The sequence below is a fragment of the Rattus norvegicus genome, chromosome 3, assembly GCF_021556685.1.
Source record: "Rattus norvegicus strain SHRSP/BbbUtx chromosome 3, alternate assembly SHRSP_T2T, whole genome shotgun sequence".
Classification (NCBI taxonomy): domain Eukaryota; kingdom Metazoa; phylum Chordata; class Mammalia; order Rodentia; family Muridae; genus Rattus; species Rattus norvegicus.
The window spans coordinates 36,549,499-36,572,036 of record NC_141536.1 but is presented as its reverse complement, the minus strand read 5'-3'; the positions used below and the strand labels follow the sequence as shown (position 1 = coordinate 36,572,036).

The 22,538-nt window shown below is 46.7% G+C and overlaps 1 protein-coding gene across 12 annotated transcripts in view; it reads right to left on the bottom strand.

Annotated features, from left to right (window-relative positions):
- Window positions 1-22,097, bottom strand: part of Fmnl2 (formin-like 2) — a 275,441-nt gene extending 253,344 nt beyond the window's left edge. For all 12 annotated transcript variants that reach the window (XM_087655116.1, XM_087655115.1, XM_087655118.1 and 9 more), the window contains exon 1: window positions 21,592-22,097. In XM_087655116.1, coding sequence (XP_087511242.1) covers window positions 21,592-21,708 — 117 coding nt within the window. In that variant the 5' untranslated portion in view covers window positions 21,709-22,097. The remainder of the gene's footprint in view (window positions 1-21,591) is intronic.
- Window positions 22,098-22,538: the final 441 nt, after the last annotated feature.

Below are 22,538 nucleotides of genomic sequence, written 5' to 3'. Positions count from 1 at the left end.
TAGTTAATGATTGATGAGAGGGCCCAGCCCACTGGAGATGATGACAGCCCTAGGCTCATTGTCATGGGTAGTGTAAGAAAGCAGGCTGAGCAGGCCATGGGGAACAAAACAGTAAGCACGTGCACACACACACACACACACACACACACACACACACACACACACACACACCCATGGCTTTTGCTTCAGTTCTTCCCGACTCCCTTCTCTGACTTCCTCAGATGATGCATGGTGATATGAAACTGAAGCTGAAACAGACCCTTTTCCTTCCCAAGTTGCTTTAGGTCATGGTCTTTAGCACAGCAAGAAAAACCTAGGACAGTTCTGTGCACACAAAAATGACTCCTTTTTAAAGTCAATGCCTACTAATTTGTTAATGACTCCTATAATGTGAAAAAACTTCACTGAAAATTATAAACATTCTATGAATTTCCAAAGGACCCAATGCTTACCCACGACTGCCTTCCCTGCAAACTCACTGCTCCACAGTTAGCGCATGTAAAATGCAGAAGTGATAATTGGAAGGTCACTGGTTCCTGCCTCAGAGCACCTCATGAATGCAATACAAAGACTCCGGCATTCCTACCCCAATGTGATCAGTGACAAGAGCAGAAGCCAAGCAAGAGGGCTCAAATCTATCCCGGCACTCCCTAAGGTGAAGCAGGAGAATCACCGTGAGTTAGAGGTAAATCTGTGCAAAGTAAGTTCCAGGCCTGCCTGGGCTACCACGTGAGACCCTATCTCAAAATCCAAGGCCAGGATATAATAATAATTAGTGCCAAGTTCAGACTCCAGTCTAATTCTCCTAATGCCCACTCTGCCCTTTCCAACGTTCTGCTCTGCCCCTTTAAGCTGCATTTAATATCGCTCTTAGAAAAGCCTGCCATGCTTGCCGAGACTGTTGTGAGCATCCGGGGAGTCCAAAAATATGGAACTAGTTAAACTTTGAAATGCTCGCCAGCCCAACACTGCACAAACATTCAAAAACTCTAAATATTTTTAAAAAATATGTCCCTGCACATGCACATAACAAAACCATACTGGAGGAACAAGCCACATTAGCAATGCTCATCTCCATGCAGTAGAACCAGCAATGTCAATATGGGTTCCTGTACTGCATTCCATGTTCTCTCCAGTAAGTACCTCCACACTGACAAGGGTGAGCTGAGTGCGCTCCTCCCTCCACATCTTGTAATCTCCCACCAAAGCCCTTTGTAGGATTATCAGTGCTTCAGAATAGGGTAAGGGAGAGTCTGCTTTGCAGATGGGACAGTGACAGTGATACTGGATCAGTGTCAGCTGTCAATCACACCAGCTCTCACTGCCTAACAGAGCTGCAAATACTAAGCCAGAAAACGAAGGTGCCCAAGAGATGGTGATGTCTCATGAAATGCCACCACTAAGACCAAAACGCCAAGCGACATTCGCATATCCTATTCTATTGAGGCCAAGAGGGTCAGCTGTAATTCAAACCATACTCGACAAGCCAGGATAATGATCTACATACGCTCATCGATGTTAAATATGCACACATATGTATAGATCCACATGTACACTGACTTCTCTCACCACTGCTCTTGGCTTTATTTAAAAGGAAGAAGTGGGGGAGGGGGTAAATAAAATCATCTCCATGTTTACTCCCTGCTGATTCTCCAAGTCCCCTGAATTGGTGGGTTACATGTTTTTAAACTTTTAGAGTTTATTCATTTAGATGTATGGTTTATTCATTTTATGTTATATCTGAGTATTCTGCATTTAAACTTTTTAGATTGATTCCTTTTATGTATTCTGCCTACGTGTATGTCTGTGTACCAGGTGCATACTTGACGCCCAAGGAGGTCAGAATAGGGCATTGGAACCCCTAGAACAAGCGTTGTCTCTGAGCCACCGTGTAGGTGCTGAGAAGTGAACACAGGCCATCTGTAATAGCAAGTGCTCTTAAACGATGAGTCACCTTTCCAGCCCTTTATAAAAAAAAAAAAAATACCTACACACACACACACACACACACACACACACACACACACACTTTAAGCCTTCAGAAGGTGTAAAGTTCAGTGGTCAATGGAGCCATGTATAACACACGATTAACACTAGGAGCTGGAGAGCTGGGAAGGTTAAGTTTCAATCCCTGAGTGCGTCGCTGTAATAACAGGATGAGTGTGGACCGGCAGCTCAACGTCTTTGTACTTCAGCTCCCACTTCTGTAAAACAGAAGCAGAATATCCACTTCCTTGTGATGTTACTGGGAAAATGCACAGATGCGCCAATCAATCCCCAAGATCAAAGGTAGAATTCAGGGAGTATTATCTGACTTAATTATGGCGTTTTCTACTGTCACTTCCAACCTAAATTTACCTTGCTCAAAATTAAACCTAAAAGTGGAAGGCAACTGATTTCTTTTTTAACACTCAAAATTTTATCAAAAAAAGCACATTGTAAATTCACGGATAGGCAGTCACTGTCAAAGGAGTACCAAGGAGGCATTTGTTACTATTAATATGTGACCCCAATCAGTGCCGGCCGACATATTGACAACATTGAGAGAAAGCATTTCAGTGACCATTACTTCAGTTGAAGATGAGGCTGCCTTTCCTCTGAACTGTGTGCACCAGGAGAACTAGACAAGTACCTTCACTGTAATGGCACAGACAAATATGTTCAAATGCTCAACACAGAATTTTAGTTTGTTCATTTGTTCACACCTACCTCACTGGGAGTGGTTAAGTTCTACACAGATACCACACACAGACTTGTAACGGTGGACCAACGGCCCTAGGCAAAATACATTAGACTCTGTATACCAGGAAACCCCAGTCCTACCATCTCTGCGGACAGGCTAGCACAGAAATCAATACATAAACCTGTGTTTTGTGTGTGTGTTTATAGACAACATACAGTAGATTCTGGAACTCACAACCAGTAGTGCTGTAAATCAAGGTCACGTACAGCAAAGGTTGAAGAGCTGAGTTCTATCCCCGGAGCATGTAAGGAAGTAGAGAACCAGCTTCTGTGAGCTGTCCTCCAACCTCCACATATGCCCATCCCAAAGAGAAGTAAACATTTAAAACACAGCATAGCCTGACCGAAAAGCATGAACTTGATAAAAACCAACACTAAACGTGAAAAGACTACTTGTATACAAAGTGAGAGCTATAACAAGGCATATTTAATCACATACCACATATTTAATCTATGTTAGGTGATCAACCTCACTACTTACTGTGCAGTTCATGAATACATACATGATTTGGTGGTGCGAATGAGCAAATTCACACAGGAGATGGCTCGCTCAGCCGTTAAGAGCACACACTGTCCTTGCAGGGGATCCAAGTTTGATTCCCAGAACCTCACTGGGCAGCTTACGGCTGCCTATGTAATTTCATCTCCAGGATAGCCAACAACTACTTCTGGGATTCCGTGGGCACTCTCCCTCACGTGTGAACACACCCGCAAAGAGACACGAACATATACACATAACTAAAAAATAAAATAAATCTTTAGCAGGCACATTGACAAGTCCAGATTCAAATGAGTCTCCGCTCTACAAAACGCACAGCCCAGCCATTCCAAAAGCGTGATTCAAGAATCGCTGACCTGGGGCTAGCCACATGTATCACATAAACACATGGTATACGATAGTGTGTCTCTACATCCAGAAACTAAGCTATTCCTGGCATGTGTGCACAGGAACGGCATATGGCAGCTCTGAATAGTTTACTTCCAAAGAGAAGGAGGAAGAGACCTGGAGGCCCGGGAGGGTGACTGTGTCTGTATCATTTCACTTCTCTTAGTGCATGGTGTTTTACCCTACACCTCTACACCATTCAAAACATTCCCATTAGCTACAGCGACTTATGAGGTCAAGGCAGAAGATCAGAGGTTCAAAGACATCCTCAGCTTTGAGGCAAGTGGAGGCCAGCCTGGGATACGTGGAAAAAGAATTGAAACTAGAATCTTACCTGTAGGATTACTTTTTGGAAGTGAAGGCAAAACTTCAGAGCACACGTGAACAGCTCTAACTGCTAAGGAGCCCAAAGGGAGACTTCCTCATAACCTAACAGTCCACACATAACAGTTCGAGAGACGATAATTATTACAAAGAGCTGTTCAAATAGAACGAGAGAGCGCCTGCAAGAAAGGGATGAAAAGGCGAGAGACGAAGGGGCCCATTTCCCTTCCTACGCTCACCCCACACATCTGCTTCTCTTTGAGATGGATGGGAATTTCTTTCCACAGCAGTGACACAGAGAGAGACTCACGAGGAACCTCGGTTGTGAGAGATGAACAATCCAAAGCTGAAAAGATTACTCCTAAGGTGGGGAGAGGAGGGGAGGAAGGAAGGCTCCAGAACACTGGGGTCTCTGCTACAGTACAGGACAACGTCCATAAGGGAGGTTCTCACCAGATGGAAACGGAGTACTCTTAGGCGAGACTCTTAGCAGAGTGTTCTTAGGCGAGACTCTTAGCAGAGTACTCTTAGGCGAGATCACCATTTAGCTTCCAAAGCTGTTTCTGCTGGGGCAGGGGACACACACACACACACACACACACACACACTCTCCAAGTGTTTGTGATGCCGCCCGGTTCATTTATAATTCTCTTTGTTCAGTCTTGGCAGCCACCCTCCTGAGCATTCGGGTGAAGTCTAGCACCCCGCCAGAAATACCAGCATTACGACTGATGTGTGATTCAAAAAAGCTGTCAAAATGAGCACTCTGAAAGGAATGAGTCACAGGCCGGGCCGGGCAGGCTAATATTTTTGTAGCATATTATAATCCTTTTCATCTGGACTGTCTTGGGGAGGGGGGATATTGTGTTCTTTCATGTAATTCTAAACTGACTAAGTGCTTCAACAAGTGTGCAAGGGGCGTGGCAGAATGGGTTCACATCTTCATAACGGAAGTGCAAAACTTAAAGTTACACACACACACCACACACACACACACACACACACACACACACACACACACATTAAGCCCATGCAATTTTAAAAATTTAAATTTAAATTCAAAAATTTTAAAAATTTCAACAAATCCTCAAGGGTCTGAAAACAAGGCAATTGTTGTCCAGTACCCTAAAGATGCTATCAAATATTCTTTCATCTCACTCACTCAAAAACAAAACAAAAACCCTTAGGGCAGACGTGGCATTCATCAGATAAGAAAGAAAATAGGCGTGTTCCTCGCCTGAGGGAACGAGGAGGGCACCTTCAGAAATTTCTAGATGTTAGTGGTGACCTGGGTCAGTGGCCTTCGCTTTGTGAGCCTGGCTTTGCCTGATTCAGCGAGATTGGTAAGTCAGATGCTATTCCAAACAGATTACTGCGGAACATTCTGAGGAACACATGACACAAAGTGACCAGGAAACTGCAAATCTAAGGTTTTTTCCTTCTTTGCTTCCTAGGGCAAGTCCAGAAGACCATGTAGACACCAGTCACACAAGGGGGTTTTTATAAGGAGGGGAGGGGCACAGGGGAACGCTACCGGAATTCAGAAAAAAAAATAAAATAAAAAATCCAAATGACTCCATCCATCTCAAAATGAAGCTGAAACCAAACAAAACCAAGGGATTTTTTTTTAGTGGTGGGGGTAGGGGGGGTGAGGGGGTGGGGGGCACATAGGGGAACACTACTGGAATTCAGTAAAAATATAATAAAAAAATCCAAATGACTCCATCCATCTCAAAACGAAGCTGGAACCAATCAAAACCTCAACACTGGAGTCTCCTCTAGTCCTGGATTTGTATGTTTTTGCACGTGAGTTGGTTGTTCAGTCCAGGGCTGTACTGTCCAGTTACGGAGACACCCGAAACAGAACAGTCGGTGAAATTCTTGGGCACTCTTGCTAAATGGCATGAAATACACGGGATCAAGATAAAACACATAATTAGAAGATATGTGTGTGTGTGTGTGTGTGTGTGTGTGTGTGTGTGTACCATAGCTTCAGACATATTTGCATATATCAAAGTGGCTGAATATATGTAATCTTGAGGCAGGAACAGCACAGCCTACCATCCATTCTCTGCTGAGCATGCCAGACTTCCTTCCCCACCTCCCACATTATTGGTGTTTTGTTTTGTTTCGTTTTGCTTTGGTCTGTTTGTTTGTTTGTTTGGGGGTTTGCTTTTCTTCTTTTTTCTCTTTAGTTTTAATTTTTAATGGCAGGGTCTCATGAATCCTAGGCTAGCCTCAATCTAGCAATCAACTTGAACTTCTAATGCCCCAGCATACACAGCTCCACTTCCTGAGGGCTAAAGTTACAGGTATTCACCACCGCGCCTGGTCTATGGGGTGTTAAGAATCAAACCCAATCCTGTGTACACGCTAGGCAAGCCCTCTACCACATGAACTGTCGTACACGTTCAGTTAAAAGCCCTTCTTGGAAGGTTAATACCAATCCAGAATTCCTACAAATAAGCTTTGTTAAGACTACGAGCTCTCTAGCAAAGTGAGTGTGACCACTTAACCTTCTTTCTGACACTTGCCACCTACAGGAGTGAGACCCCAGTCAATCACAATCACAATCTCCGGTCCAAGCTCCTCCAGCATGAAGGCTCTCCCTGGTGTGAGCACATTCTTCCAAGGTATGGGCACAGATACAGACACACACCTAAAGCTTTAAATATTCAGATACAGAGCACAACTCATGTAATGAAGATTTCAACCAAATCAGTTGTGAGTGTTCACTAGCTTACACCTAGAACGTTCTGAATCTTTTTTTTTTCTTTTCTTTTCTTTTCTTTTCTTTTTTTCGGAGCTGGGGACCGAACCCAGGGCCTTGCGCTTGCTAGGCAAGCGTTCTACCACTGAGCTAAATCCCCAACCCCACGTTCTGAATCTTTAACCTGAGCCTGTCCTTTCGTACAGTACATGACAGACATAGCATCTCCACATGGATCCGACCATCTCCACATCCGTGCCGGTTCCATTACCAGTTACCCACCTTAAGGAGAGGATATTTAGGTCACTTAGTACCCCTGCGTCACTTTTACTTATTCTTATTTTCTGTGGATGAGTGTTCTGCCTGTATGTGTGCATGTGCACCCCAGTTGTGCCTCGTGCCCACAGAAGCCAGAAGAGAGCAAGAGATTCCCCCAAGAAGCAGAGTCAGTGATGGTTGTGAGCCATTATGTGGGTGCTAGGAATCAAATCCAGGTCCTCTGGAAGAGCAGACAGTGCCTTTAACCACTCAGGCATCCCTCCGAGTCCTCTCTGCATCTTAAAAGTTCCTTATTTGTGGAATTTGCTTTAAAAAAAAAAAAAATCTGACTAATACTAAACGAGAAGAGTTGTTTTTTCCCCACAAGGAAGTTCAAGTCTGTGGGTTATCGCTGGAGGCTGAGCGAAAGGCTTGCTACACAGCCCACAGGCGAACAACAAACACAGCCACTTTACTAGGGACAAAAACAGGGTTCCGAGACAGTTGTCGGAAAGAGAGCCTTAAGAATGCCTGGGAAGACAACTGTTGATGGCAAGACAGCCAATCTGAACACAAGCTTGCCGGCCTCTTACTATGTGAACAGCAGGCTGTGGCTTATTCATCCGGTCCTTATTTTATCTTTAATTATTTATAGAGGACATACAGTTACCATCGCTTCAGGACGTACAACGAGATCAACATAGGCTGAAGAGAAAGACGCGGGGACCGTGCCTTCCTGTGAAGCACTGTTACAGCTCTGCTTTACTTCACACAATCTTTGGGACTAGAAGTCAACACGGTACCTTGAGAGCACAGCTTTCTATGTAAAGGTGTGTCCAAACTTTCCACCCCTATTCCTCAGTCACAAGTGAGTTCCAGGCTGGATAGCTGAGTGTCAGGGCTTCGCTGGCATCCATATACTTTCTCTTACAGCTTCTCCTTGAGCTGATCTCACAGGCTCAACTTCAACATGCCCAAAATTACATTCTGGAATTATTTCAATGAGGAAATACATACATATATATATATATATATATATATATATATATATATATATATATATATATATGGTCAACTTAGAGGATTGTAAGGGTAATTTTAGCTAGATGCAACTTTTACTTTTAACTTCAGAATCAAAAATCTGCATAGACTTTGTTCCTCGAAATATATTAGTTTTATTGAAGAAAACTTTTAAAGAATCAGCAAGGGGAAGGATCAGGGCCAGGTACTAGAAATTACAGCAATAATATAAGGTCTACCTGGAACGCCCAGGCCCACATGTGGCTTCAAAGAGATGAACTGTACAACTGTCCGCTTCAGCCTTCATGTGGAACAGTGACACACACTAGCCTGTATTCCACACTCCACTCTTAAGTCCGACATTCTTTTTTTTTTTTTTCCCCGGAGCTGGGGACCGAACCCAGGGCCTTGCGGTTGCTAGGCAAGCGCTCTACCGCTGAGCTAAATCCCCAACCCCTAAGTCTGACATTCTTACTGATCTTACCGAACGCTGACAAACTTGAAACGATCCTGAGTTTATAAGTCACACAGACTCGGCAATAAGCAGAATTGTGCCTTAGACGACACAGCTGCCAGAACTCTCGAAGCTGCGAACCCTTCCCTAAGCTCCACCATGAGCCTTCACCGTCTGAAGCCCTGTAGAGGGACTGTAGGGCGAGTGCATCCCACACTAGTTTCAAGGCCTACGGAAGCCCATCCTGAGCGTGAAGGGGAAGAAAACAGATCACAGCCCTCTCCTCCTTCAGCCGGAGGGCTCTTTCCTCACCCCACAGGGGCGACGTCACATCCCACAAAGCTTTTCTGCAGAGATGAAATAGAGCACCTCACACTGCTCTTATTTTACTGCCCCACTGGTCTCCGGCATCTCAGCTGTCTCATGTCCTTGTCTGTGTATCCTTCCATGTATGGTGGCTGCCCTTCCCACTAAGATGTGAACTCCTTGATGGTACCACAGGAGTCTGCCTCATTCAGCATCCTCTAGTGCCAACAGGACCGCCTAGCACACAGTGCGGTCTCAATTAATTATTTGGACTGCCTGATTAAATAAGCCCATCTTAAACCTTAGTAAAAAGAAGCAACAATGCACCATCTAGAATCATAGCAGCACCGGGTGACAGAGATAGGGCTGGGCTCTCAGAAGCAGCATCTTCTGGCTTCCTCCCAAGGAAATCAAACCCTGGGACTCCAACACAGTTTTCTGTCTAACAATCAGGGCTTAGTTCATCTGCAACTATACCGATGATGAGGACCTCTGGGTCAGATTATATATAAGATAGACCCTGTAAATATATACAGCAACTATTCCACAGAACAAAGAAGGAGCAAGCATTTAATGACACCTTACAGTTAATTCAGAAAAAAAATAAAATGCTGTTATCAGACAATAGGAAGAAGCAAGTTCCCTTATCAGACAGGCCTGAGTTCAAATTCTATACCAGACCAGAGGAAGGAGCAGGTTTCCTTAACAGCAGGCCTGAGTTCAAACCCTGCCTCCGTTCCTTTGTAGCGGCCACTATCACTCTGAATCCCACCATCCCGTTAGTGAAAGGAAGATAGCACCCCCCTGGAAGGACTGTCAAAAGCAAGTGCCATGCTGCTTGGGAGGTGAGAAATCTAAGGTTCACCCTTCTTTACAGTGGACTGTTTTCTGTAGTTTTAATGCAACAACAGAATTGGACTTCCGCATATAACTTCAAGTCTCACACTCTCACTGCCCCCAACCCCAAGCTGCCTTGTTTCTTTAAAACCCTACCGCCAGCCACAGCCAACAATCCGAAAGCATTCTGCAAACACGTGCTGCCCATCTAAGGCGCTTCCCTTCAAACTCAAACAACAAACAAAACAAAAGGAAAAAAAAACAACACCCCACACAGGGCACCCTACTCTTAGGAGTGGTCTTTGCAAACTCACCTGACTACCACATACCACAAACCAAACCCAGCTTAAAGACTGACAAACCCCTGGTTGGCTCCTGCTACACATCCCATGCTGTCCTTTTCTTCTCCTAGTTCTTAAGTCAAGGAGAGCTGGCTGCCAACTCGTTATCTCTGAGCATGAGGTATTCTTGGGCTCTAACTCAATCAAACGTCACAGGGGTGCCAAAGGTGAGTAAGACTCTGACGGTATCACAACACAGAGTCAAGTGTGTGCAACTAACCGTCAGCTCGATGGGTTCTCAGGCAGCTACGACAGTTCTGTCTTCTTTCAGCCCACTGAGTTCCGCAATCAGAGGGTCTATGCTGGGACCCTCTCAAAACAGGCCCTGTGCTACATACAGAAGCAGCTGCCGGGACCTTGCCTTCCAGGAGTCTCCCCGGAAGAAAACAGATGCCTGGGACTATACAAAGCAATTACAAAGCCACATCTACAGGCAGCCCCTGATTGAACAGCCACACCTCACAAGGCTGCTATTTAACCAGAGCCTTGTGAGTAAGAGCTGATTCATAAAATAAAAGAGATCAAAGCAAAGGGAATTGTTTTTTCCACCTTCCCCAAGCTGATATGAGCCCGGAAGGGCACACAGAGAGAGTCAGGTTTCAGTGAAACTTTGAAGGCCAGGTGAATGGCAGTAAGCAGAGAGCCCGGGAGCTGAGGAAAGTTATATAAGGAAAAGTGAACAGAGATAAAGCAAACTGCAAGTGAGGGCCTTGTAAGCAATGTGAGGAGAAGGCACATCTGGCCCCTTGGATGAGAAGTCTCGGCAGAACACAAGATAGAAAGCAGGGTACAAAGCCTGACCTTTAACCACAAACACAGCAGCTGAGACCTGGCTCTGCTGCACGCCTGAAGTGGGAACTTGAAAAGGGTTCTCTGGAAAGTTGGTTGGATGGTGTTTTGCTGGGGCAAACACGTGAAGGAACGTTTAGCTGGAGTGGACACAGGTGAAAGGCTAAGGCAGACTCACGGTTGGACGAACATCCAGCTGAATCAGAGAAAAGAGAGAGGATGTTCTGCTAAAGCGAGCATGTAAAAGGACACATGATGAAGGATACACGCGTGTATTAGTCCGCTTTACATTGCATAGTTGAGCTGCATAGCTCAACTCCATTAAGAGAAACCACACCAAAAAAACCTACTGGTGGTGTGCTGCAGTTTCTCGCTGCCTCTGCGGACTCGGGCTGATGGGTAGGGTGATGTCAGTGAGGCAAGACCCATGAAGGACATGTGATGTTTGGAGGGTATAAATAGAACTCTTTGCTGATCTTCCCTGAGAGGCGCGGCTTAGAACTTCTGGCATTCACACTGACTTAGACCTGGCTGTCTCTGTGCCACCACTGCTGATCGGTGTTTGCTATCCCCCACTCTACAGAACTGGACTGCTGGTGTATCTACAAAGTGTTTGCGAATGGATTGAGCCTGCTAACCTATGAACTGAACTGCCGATTTCCAGACAACTTCTCCCAACCCTGCTCCATATCCCTTCTTTCCCACTACCTCTGGGTGGTGGGCTAAAAGGGAGGTTAAAGCATTTATGAACCATCATTAAAAATAGGGGTTGAAAAAACTAAAGTTACATGAGCCTTTAATCCCAGCACCTGGGAGACAGAGGTAGGTGGAGCTTGAGGCCAGTCTGGTCTACAAAATGAAGACAACCAGGACTGCTACACAGAAAAACCCATCTCTAAAATGAAATTAAAATACCAGAACTAACACAACCATGGAACTCTGGGGTTGGACCCAATGCCTAGAACAACATAACAGGGCCTTGATGAGACAAGCCCATGAGATAAAGTTCATAGTCAGATCTTTCCATATTTCAAGAGTCATCAACAAAGACAGTAATTTAAAAAAAAAAAACAAAGGCTAGAATCATAGCTCATGAGGGAAACCAGAAACCATGAGGCTGTAAGTGCCTAACTCTAGGAACTGAAGCCCCGGCTGCACCTGCTGGCTTTCGCTCCGTCAATCCTCTGCAGTCAGGCTCCGTTCCAGGAGCACGAATGAAAATGTTCTCTTTCAGTATTATGAAAAGCTGGACACCACCTTACACGGACCTCTAAAGTGACCTCTGTCCATACTGCCTAATGCTCGTGTCTTCGTCTCCTGGCGAGAAGCACAATCCTGTGTCAGCTCTCTTCCACCTGTGGGTGAGCACTAGGAGAGAAGGCGGCTGGGGTTAGGCTGGCTAGGAGGCGAGGAGTCAAACCTGGCTTGAGGAACAACTGAGGGACGAGAATCTGATCCCTTCTCTACAGAGTTCTGATACAATGGTGGTAGGTTCAGTCTAAAAAGAACTTTTCTGTAGATGATCAGACAATACCATTCCAACAAACCAAAACCTTTTTTTTTTTTCTTTCATTTTTCAAAACAGGGTTTCTCTGTGTAGCCATGGCTATCCGGGAATTCACTCTATAGACCAGGCTGCCTCCTGAGTGTTGGGATTAAAGGCATTTTTCACCATTGCCTGACACTAAAACCATTTTCAAAAGCTTTCCATTAGCAATAGAAAAGTAGAAAAATCAACCTTGGGGATGTCTAATAGCTATCATTAATTGAAAAGAAAATAAAATAAAAAACCAGGTGGCTATATTAAAGGACTACACCTTTTAAGTGAGATGATTTGAGCTCTCTAAGCCAAACGAATGTTCTCCAAAAGAACAAACCCTGAGACGTAAACATTCCACTCAGAAATGGTGCTGGAAGGCAAGCAGAGGGCTCTGCAAACCTAGGAGGCCACACAGTGATGAGTGCTCAAGGTTTATTATACCTGGAAGGTCTGATTAGTGGGCAGCAGACAAGTTCATGGCACCTTGGCCCCAGCACATCAGGGCTACGCCGCTTCCTAAGTCGACTAGAAAGAGAAAAAAAGTCCACAGAAATAACAAATACCTGTTAATCAGGGCAGTGTGACCAAGACGAGGACGTTCCCTCACAACATCAGCAGTGCTGGCCATACCAGAAGCTGAAAGAGCCTCAAAGGCAACTAACCCATAAAGGGGCTCGCCCGCCTCACTGCTCTTGTGTTTTTAGTTCCCTAGAGTTCATAAACAAGATGTTTTGGGTGGTGTTGACCTCGCTGGACAAACGGAGTGCTTCCGGAGTCAAATAGGAACATCCAATACCCAACCTCTACCACTGGTCACCACACTGCTTCCTTCTGTCTGGAAGGGAAGCAACAGGGTCTAATGAAAGTAAATAAGGGCCGCGGTGTAGGGCCGCGGTGTGGCTCCGCGGTGTGGCTCCGCTGGCTGAGTGGTGTAAATCCCGCCACTCTGGAGGTGGCACTAGGAGTTTATCATTGTCTATATAGTCCATTTGAGGGAAGCCTGAACTATAGAATCCCCAGAGAAGGGAGGATTGTGGGTGATGGGGGGAGAGGAAGGGAAATTGTTTCCAATTTTTCTTCTATTGTCAAAGTCATCTTATCTACTTTCCCGACCAACAACAAAAGTATAATCCTTTAATAGTCCCATCCGAATCCAGGCCTTCTTTTACTACTCTGTTCTCAATTCCTGGAATGCTTTATCTGGTCAAAAAAAAAAAAAAAAAAAATCACCCATATGCATTTCCTTGGAAGAACTATACTTTTAGAGGAAAACAAGACAATAATTGCGTCTGTCCTCCCGATTTCAGAAATGGCACATATGCTGCCCTCAGAGCTCAAATCACAAATGCGAACAATTATGAGTAAGAGGAATGCCTATTTGCTTATGCTATAGCTCATAAAGGGATAACTAGACTCTAACACTGAGAACAATCAGCTCATTCTTGACCCGGCATCCTATTTCTCTTTCTATTCTCAAAGCTAATTGCTTCTATAAGCATGCCAATCCGCCTTGATTATAGGACTCTTAATAAATGAACGTTGTTTACATTTCACAACTGTATTTGAATCTCACTCCGGGAAGCCACGCTCATCAACTCTTTGTAAGTGGTAAAGCCAGAGATCAAAGCAAAAGGCCTGCACTGAACCAACAACAATTAAGCTTTCGAACAGAGAGGCTCAAGCAAGGCCACAGCAAACGTATAACTCCTCTACTCCAGAAGTCACTCAGAGTCACTGCTCTATCCTACACCACGGGGTGGACAGCCTTCTCTGCAGGTGGCCATTCTGGTCACCTCACAGCAGGTTCCGAAGTTAATAATCCCACCATTCAACGGGTTTTTATTCTGATCTTCTGGGTCCTTGCATCTTGCTGCTTTGGGTTGATTCGAATATCTATCTTTAGGGTTGTTTTTGTTTTTGTTGTTTTGTTTTGTTTTAACCCTTACTGTTGCCAAATGCTTTCCTAAAACACTTATTTCAGTCAGAAGAATACAATGAGACACTCCTTGAGCACAGTAACCTTAGAGCGGAGTGATGCTGTCAGGTCGGTCCCACAGGACTCTTAAAAATCCTGACGTCAACTCACACACAAATTCACCAGAACAACTACTAGTGAGACTCACACATTAGTGCTTTTAAATTATGCTTATTTTCATATATTAATTATATATAATAGACATAAGTAGGGTCTTTTTTACTTTTAATTATATTAACATATATATGTTTGCCCATGTATGAATGCAGGTGTCTAGAGTCCAGAAGGTGTTGGTCTGGAGCTAGAGTTACCAATAAGCCATAAAATGAACCGTGGTCCTCTGCAAGAGAACATGTTCTTAACTGTTAAGCCATCCTTCCAGTCCCCAACACAAATACCTGTGATGCCCCCAGAGAGGCATTAATACATAGTCACTACTGTACCTAGTGTACACAGGTATAAACTAGTACTTCAACTAATCAAGTCCCCTTTAACCTTAAATAAGATTTCCATGAAACTTCTAGGGGAAACAAGAGAAACAAGGAAGAGTTCCTGAAGTTTCTGAGCAAACATGCAGTGTAGACCAGAGACACCGCTGAGGGCCACCGCTTTCAGATGCTATCCACACCTTAGAGTCCTCAAAACAGGTACATCACCAAAATGTGAGTCAATAGGTTTTTAGGATAACCAAGACATGGGCATCATCAGCCCTCCCACCCTCGCCCACTTCCCACCCCCAACCCCTGCCATTGCATGGACAAGGCCTCACAGAGTCCACGACTGTCTTGAACTGACTGCGCTGCACCAGAAAATGCAGGGTCTCTCTACCCAGGCTTTATGCTTCAGTGACAATGGAGACAGGAACTCGGAAATCCAACAGAGCTGTCACTAAGTCAGTGACAGACCACACAGGAAGACCTGTGTGATGTGACCAATGGAAACTTCAGTTTGTTCTAGAAAAACAAAATCCGTGCTCCTTAAGGGGGGTCCACTTGGGAGCACTAACAGCTGCATGCTGATTTTATTTTTCCTGTGAGTGTAGAGAAAAGACACTCCATCTGTAAGCATCAAAAACCATGGTATTCCCATGCACAGACCTGATGCTTCCATACATAAGGATTCCCAGCCTCCCTGACCCCAAAACAATGAAGTACAGTCAGCTGCCAGCTCATCCCTGGAAAACAGATGGATGCTTGGTGTTCCGTTCCTGATCCAGGAGCACGGGGTAACTGTGTAGGGGACAGGAAGATCTCCCCACAATATGAGCAGGATTCTCCAAGGCATGAGCTCTCTCCACCTCTACGGTTCAAGTAGGTGAAAACCTTAAGATAAGGAAGACCCTCCAGAAATCCTGAGTTAAAAGCCGGGTTGCAGCGCCTACTCCTGGCTCCCTGATTCCTGCTCCCCGCCTCCCGCTCCCAACCCCACCTTGAGGGTGGGACTCCGGAAAGCCACTCTAAAAGAGGTCCTCTGCCAGGCATCAAGACCTTGACCTCATCTTCCCACTTAAGGTCATCCAGAGTGTTCTTTAACAACTTCCTACTTTGTTCCTAAAAGAATTCCAGGTAACAGTGTCTTCCACAAAGGAGACAAACATCTAGAAAATCTGTGCTCTGGTTTTGTTTTTGTTTTTGAGGGTGGGGTGAAGGGGATGTTTTGTTTATGAGACACATTCCCAGGCTGCCCTCTAACAATATATATAGCCAAGGACAACCCTGATCTTCTGATCCCCCAGCCTCTTTATCTCCAGTGCCCTTAGGCAGTGCTAGGTATCGAACCCAGGGCTTCCTGCGTGCTAAGCAAGAACTCTACCAGCCAAGCTAAATTCCTAGGCCTGCCTGTGCTTCTAGCTTGCTGACCCCAGCACTGTCTTAGTCCTTCAGGCACAGTTCTTATAGAGCAATGACTTTCCACAGGAACTGTGGATCTAAACATTTTTCCTTCTTTGAGCCCAAGAAGGACCTTCAGGGAGCTCTTCCCCAACTCTTGGGGGTTACAGCAGGTGACATCTACCTCAACAAAAGCATCTTGCAAGGCAATGTGGAACCACCTGCTGTAACTTGGGGTGGGAAGAGTCTTCCTGTCACCACATCTTTCACATGACACTGTCTACACGTTCTCAGTAAGGAAGTCATTCTCAATTTTTTTGGACAACACTAAACCTTGGAACATTTCCCCACACTCTCACTTGAATTTTGGTCACTGATCCAGAGAAATTTTACTCTTCGGACCATACGGTGGCTTTGCTGTTGTTTGTTTTGCTTTGCCTTTTGTTTTTGGCACGCGGTCTCAACTGTAAAGTTCAGGCTGTCCTCCAAATTGCACTGCTCTTCCCATAGCCCCCCAGATAATAGGACCACAGGTCTCTCCCATCACACCATTGAACTAAACAATGTTCTACGACAAGAGTTCAACCCTAACGCCAAATGGGACAAAGGGTCATAGTGTGCTATGCTCCACTCCTTCAAAGTGCTGTTAACTTGCCTGACTATTTTAAAATCTGTGCCAAACTTAATTCCTGTCCACAGATGAGGAGAACCAGGGACTATGCCCAAGCTGGTGTAAGGAATAACTTCAGAAAGTAGTATTCCTGCTTCCAAAGACAACGCTTTTCTGCTAGGTAATATTAAACCACCCCAAAACAAATTTGTCTCCCTTGAGGACTTAAGGGCACCCGCACAACTTGCATTGCTGAAAGTCTGTCACGGGCTCCAAACACTTCCACTCAGAATACCCTTTAGTGAACTGCACTCTCACACATCCATTACAGAAAAGGCATGCATGCTCATATGACGGTAGGAATAGCCCAAAACATGGTTCCACAGTTCCAGGGAGCTGCTGCTCAGGGTGACACTGTAATGTTTCAAAATGACAACACTCCGCCCCCTTCCACACGCTCCCTCACAACAGGGGAAAGGATGTGAAGAAAAAAAAAAAGCAGGAGTGAGAGATGGCCACACTCCACTCCCACCCACCCCCACCCATGTGCTCTCCAGACCTCACCCAGGTACTTCCCTTAAAGTGGGAAACAAACTAAACCGTGGCAGCCTGACCTTGTCAGTCCCCTCCAAAGAAGTGCATGCATGCATTCAAGTGACAGCTAAACCCCACGCTTTCCAAGCACGCGGTTCCAAAACCTGCCAGGGAAGGAAAGGTGAGGAATACACTGTTGGCCCAATTAAGGTTTTATCTCCATGCCTGGACATACAAAAGGGCAGCAGATGCCAGGCACCTAACGGGCAGCTTCAGACAAACCACAGTCACTGCTGAAGACTGACTGCCAATTGTCTAAAGGCTGAAGCTGGCACTTAGCAGGTTCTAGGGTTTGTTCCTGCTTTTGCTTTTGTGTTTACTGCTATTCCCAGGAACTTTTCACCCCTGCTACTGATTGAGAAAACCTAATGTGAGGAGGAAGACATCCAAATCCAGTTAAAACCCCAGGCTGGCGACTTAACCACAACCTCCAGCAACTCAAGCCATCATAGCTCTAGCAATGTAGATGGCCAGACTTCAGGGCACAGACAGCATGTCAGCATGAGGAATATTTGGGCACAGTAGGCACTCAAAAGTGCTCCCAACTCCTTCCTGAGCTAAGTGACTAAATCCACTCCCAGGAGGGGAAGAAGAGGAAAAAGAAATTGACTCAAATGAATCTGAAACTAAAGTAGTCCCCAGTTTCAACCACGAGATTCCCCTAAACCATTACTGCATCCTCTTTCTCCTTGTGTCTGCTCACAGAGCTGTGTGATCCTGTAGAAGTTCAGGCAACTATGTCAGAGGACTCAAATCATCCTTTTCCCTAAAGTTCAGAGAATCCTTAAGACAGCAACAAGCGCTCGAGTAATTTATATTCTACAATTGTAAATAGTGACAGACAGTTGAAAGCAAACATTATGGGGTGACTAATGGAAAAGTGGATTGAAGACCACCACCACCACCACAAGTAACACCCTCAAAGAACTGCTTTCCCAGCACCATATTTGAATATGAAGGATAAAGTACTTGCTTGTGTGTGACCCCAAGGACTAGACCAATGCTGAATAAATGCATCAGAAAGCCACGCAGACATGTAATCATAAATGTATGGGACCCAGTGAAACAGCCTGATGTTACCTATAAATATATACGTACATATCAAAGACTGAAGTAGACAACTCTTAAGACACTTGCACTGAAGAGTCTAGCAGGAACATGTTAAGTGTTGGATCCTATGTAGCCGCACAAAGGAAGATACATTCCAACTAATATCTACCAGAAAGGTAGATACAGAGATACAACAGTTCAAGGAACATTGAGTCAGTCCCTTTCTTAAACCTAAGTTTGCGTCTACTGTTATAGCACTCCAGAATAAAAGCCCAGAAAGGGAGACACTTTGCTTACAAGAATTAAACTCTTAAAACATGGACCCCAACTTCAATATTAGTTACGTATGGGAAGTTTTAAAATTTGGCTTTTCCGATCTTAATTCAGTGGTCAGTTTGTGTCCTCTTCTCTCTTCTTCCCATTCACATACAATAGTTTTTAAAACGTATGCGACTTATCCTATCCAAGTTGCTCGGGGTAAAGAGTACAGTCATTGATTTATATTCTCTGTGAAATAAGATGGATTCCTGTCACTTTAATTTTTATTTACTCCACCAAAGGTTTTAAATACTGTAGGGCTGGAGGTTGGGAGGAATTGTTTTCCTAGCCTGAAACAGCTCGTTAATTATTTATGTAAGTCATTCTTACAATGAGGCGCTTGTACACTTTTCTGCACAGTATAAATCTAGTTTTCCTCCTAAAAACCCCTGGTGGTCTTTATTATATAAGAAAACGAACTAGGTCTGGAGTGGTGGCACACACATCTACAAGCTCAGCACTCAGGAGCTAAGGTAGGTGAACCACAAGTTTGAGGCCAGCCTGGAACAGAGCAAGACAGAGGTGGAAAGGGACCTGGCAGCAATAATAAGAACCTGATTCTTATTGCTCAAAAATGGGGGGGGGGGGGGGGAATCATACATACACAGGTACAGGTACACACACACAAAATCTCCCTCCTAAATCTTGTCCTTCAAGCTTAATCTCCAAAATTACATATTCCTGATGCCTCCAGCAATTCCCGAGAATGAAGGAAAACACAGAGTAAACAGCAGCTTGAGAGAGAGCGATCAGCGGGGTGACTAGCTAGCTGGTTGTGCTTCCTTTACATTGTTTCAGACAGCAAGTGGAGCTCGGATGGGAAATGTAAACAGCAACAGTGAATCCCTAACACGAGGATGCCAAAGCCTTGTAACTACTCAAAAAAGGTCATCAAATGTGGTGCTTTTTGTTGTCTGCTTGAGAAACTCAGTATACTCTTAAAACAGCTTACAAAACAATTGCATCCAGCAAACTGAAGAGGGAAAGTAGCCACAGCAAACAGGGGACACCCCCACCCCAGGAGCCTGGGATTTACAATCATAAAAGCCTACAGACTCACTTTGTGACCTGCTCGACTCAATGGGAGCACAAATCCGCCATGTTAATGAAGGGGCATTATTTTCCTAAAGATTAATTCATACCATGTGTTATTAATCAGCACAGTAACTGAAAGCTCATGCAAAAAATGCTCTCCCAGTTGAGTAGAACTTAATTGCATTATTGTTATTAGCATGGCTGCTACAACCTCCCTGTTGTCACTGGTTGCCCAACTCCAAGTCTCTCTCTCTCTCTCTCTCTCTCTCTCTCTCTCTCTCTCTCTCTCTCTGTGTGTGTGTGTGTGTGTGTGTGTGAGAGAGAGAGAGAGAGAGAGAGAGAGAGAGAGAGAGAGAGAGAAGACCACACTATGAAGGATAAAAACAGAAAAGCCAGAAAGTTGCAGCCATGTCTGTCAAGAACAGTCCCCCCTACCCCACCCCAGAAACACCGTTTGTGTCTGGAAAGACGGGTCAAGTGTGCACCAGACTGCCTTGAGAAGTAATTAAGCTTAGGCTGTTTCATTTCGCAGTGTCCCATCTTGCATAACGTGGGAGCAGCTGTGGGAGATCACAGGCGATGCAAAGCAAAACAGGCAGCCACGTCTCCACCCCCTCCCCAAGTTCACAGCAATTTCCAGGGGGCCTAAAAAGGCTGCAAAGAGCTGTAGCCTCTGTGCTCCCTGATCACGCAGAGCCAACCTGCCATCCAGACAGAACACTTCTCAGTACCAAATCAACCCCCTTTCAAGAGGCAGCTTCAACGTCCCCCTCAATGTTCAAATCTCAGAAAGCCAACTTTTGACCCAGGGCTTGAGACCTCTCCCAAAGTTCTTAAGTTACATGACAAAATTCTCTCAGGTAGACCCAGTTGGCAGCTCCATCACAAGTTCCTCTGGCTCTGGCGGCCTTGTCTTGCATGGGTTTAGAAAAGGGGAAACAGAGTGTTAAGTCTCGGAGTCAGGCGTCCACCCCACCCCCCACCTCCCATCCCCATTTCCTTCCCAACATCCCCTTAAGAGAAGGTGGGATCTTAAAACTTGAGAATCCAGGAACCAAGTGCACTTGGGACGCTCTCTGGGGCAAGGGAAAAGGCGTCACACCCTTTTGAGCTCACAGCAAGGCAGACTCCGGTTGGGAAGGGCCCAGAAACTTAGTCCCAAAAGGAAATGGAGAGAGAGGATTCCAGTCTTTGATTGAGAAGCTGGAACGGGAAGGCTGAAAGATGCGGAATGCGGGAGGGAGCCATGGACTCGGCTGAAGGAACTGGGGTCGCCCGTGAAGTCAGAACGGCTCTTAACACGTCCCAGCCAAACTGCACATTTTTGTGGTTTAAGATTTAAGACCAAAGGGAACACACTGAGGTTCTCCCCCGCCCAGGGCGCTTCTCCCCCCCCGTCTGGGTTTCAGATGCCTCCTCCTCGCGGAGGGACCCCGGCGCCACTCAGCTGCCGGCCTCCTCTTTCTCTTTCTGGGGAGCTGTCCATCTGCCCAGTCGCGAGGTCCACCCTCCAAGTTCGGCCGACCGAGTGCGGGCGCGGCGCCTGCGGCCAGCCACCTGCGCGCGTCTGCAGCAGACCCTGCAGGCCAAGAGCTGGGCGTCCAGGAGATGCTACGCAGAGGGTCGGGGTCGGCTGGTTGCTTTTCATTCTTTAAACAAAAAGCTCTAGCGGCCCGTCCCTCACTCCTCCCCGGCCAGCCACCTTTCCTTCACACCCACGCTGCACCTCCCGGCACACGCGCTGCGAGGTGCCGCTGCCGCCAGACAATGGGTTCCTGGCCGGCGGGGTAGCCCGGCCCGAGCTCCTGTCTCCATCCCAGGACCCCTGGAGAGTGCAAGCAGAGAGACGGAGAGAAGCGAGGCAGAGAGCCCACAATGGGGAAGGTGCGAGTCTCGCCCTCCGTACCCGAGGAGCCGGGTCATCTGCGCCGCCTGCCCCACGGGGGCCCCGCGCCCGGCCGCAGCGTACTCACCAGCACGATGGCAAAGCGCTCCTCCAGTTCACCTGGCTCGGGCATCGGCAGCTTCAATGGCACGTTGTGCGCCCTGAAATCGGTCTGCTGCGAGTCCATGCTCCCCGCGTTGCCCATGTCGGTTGCGTGCCGGAGCCCCGGCTGGCTCCCGGCCCCTCGCGTCCGCGTCCAAAATGCCCACAGCCCCGGGCGCTCGGCTCCCGCCCTCCGCCGCGTCCCGGCTAGTGCTCAGCTCACGCCGCTCACTAGCAGAGCTCCGAACCCAGCCGGTCCCCGGCTGCCCTCATGCTCCCCGCCGCCCCGGCGCCGCCCCGGCCTCTCTGCCTCGCGAGGGGTCTGCAGGGCGCTGGGCGCCGATCCACATGGTGCTCCCGCCGCCCCCGCCGGCGCCCCCGGCCGCTTGCGCGCTCCTGCGGGGCCGCCTCTCGCCCCGGCCGCAGTGGCGCTGACACCTCAGCCCGGGCCCCACCGCGAGCGGACGATCGCGGACGGCTGGCCGACACAATGCCCCCTCTCGGCCCCCGCCCCCGGCCCGGCTCCGCCCACCCGCCCCGCGGACTGCCGGGACGCGTAGTTTTGGCCCAAACCGGCCACGCGCAGAAACCGCGCGCGCTCCTGGAGGGCGGCGCTGTAGTTGGGGTACCTGCAGCAAAGACAAGCTGGACGCCGTGAGAGGTGGCTTTTGTCACTTTGGTCCTGACCTCCCTCACTCCAACGGTTTAAAGACCTGTCTCGCCTGTGTTAAATCTGACACTTCAGCACGTTTGCAGAATGAATGAATGACTCCAGTAAATCATTAAACGCGTGATTTAAGTTTCAGAAGAGTATAGACCTGTGAAAGACACCCCACACCCAACCCCGGGTATTGGCAATGCCCAACTTCACAAACTAAGGTGGCGGCGTGAAACAGGGTTCTTCAATATCTATGTAGCAAGGTCTTTGATCTG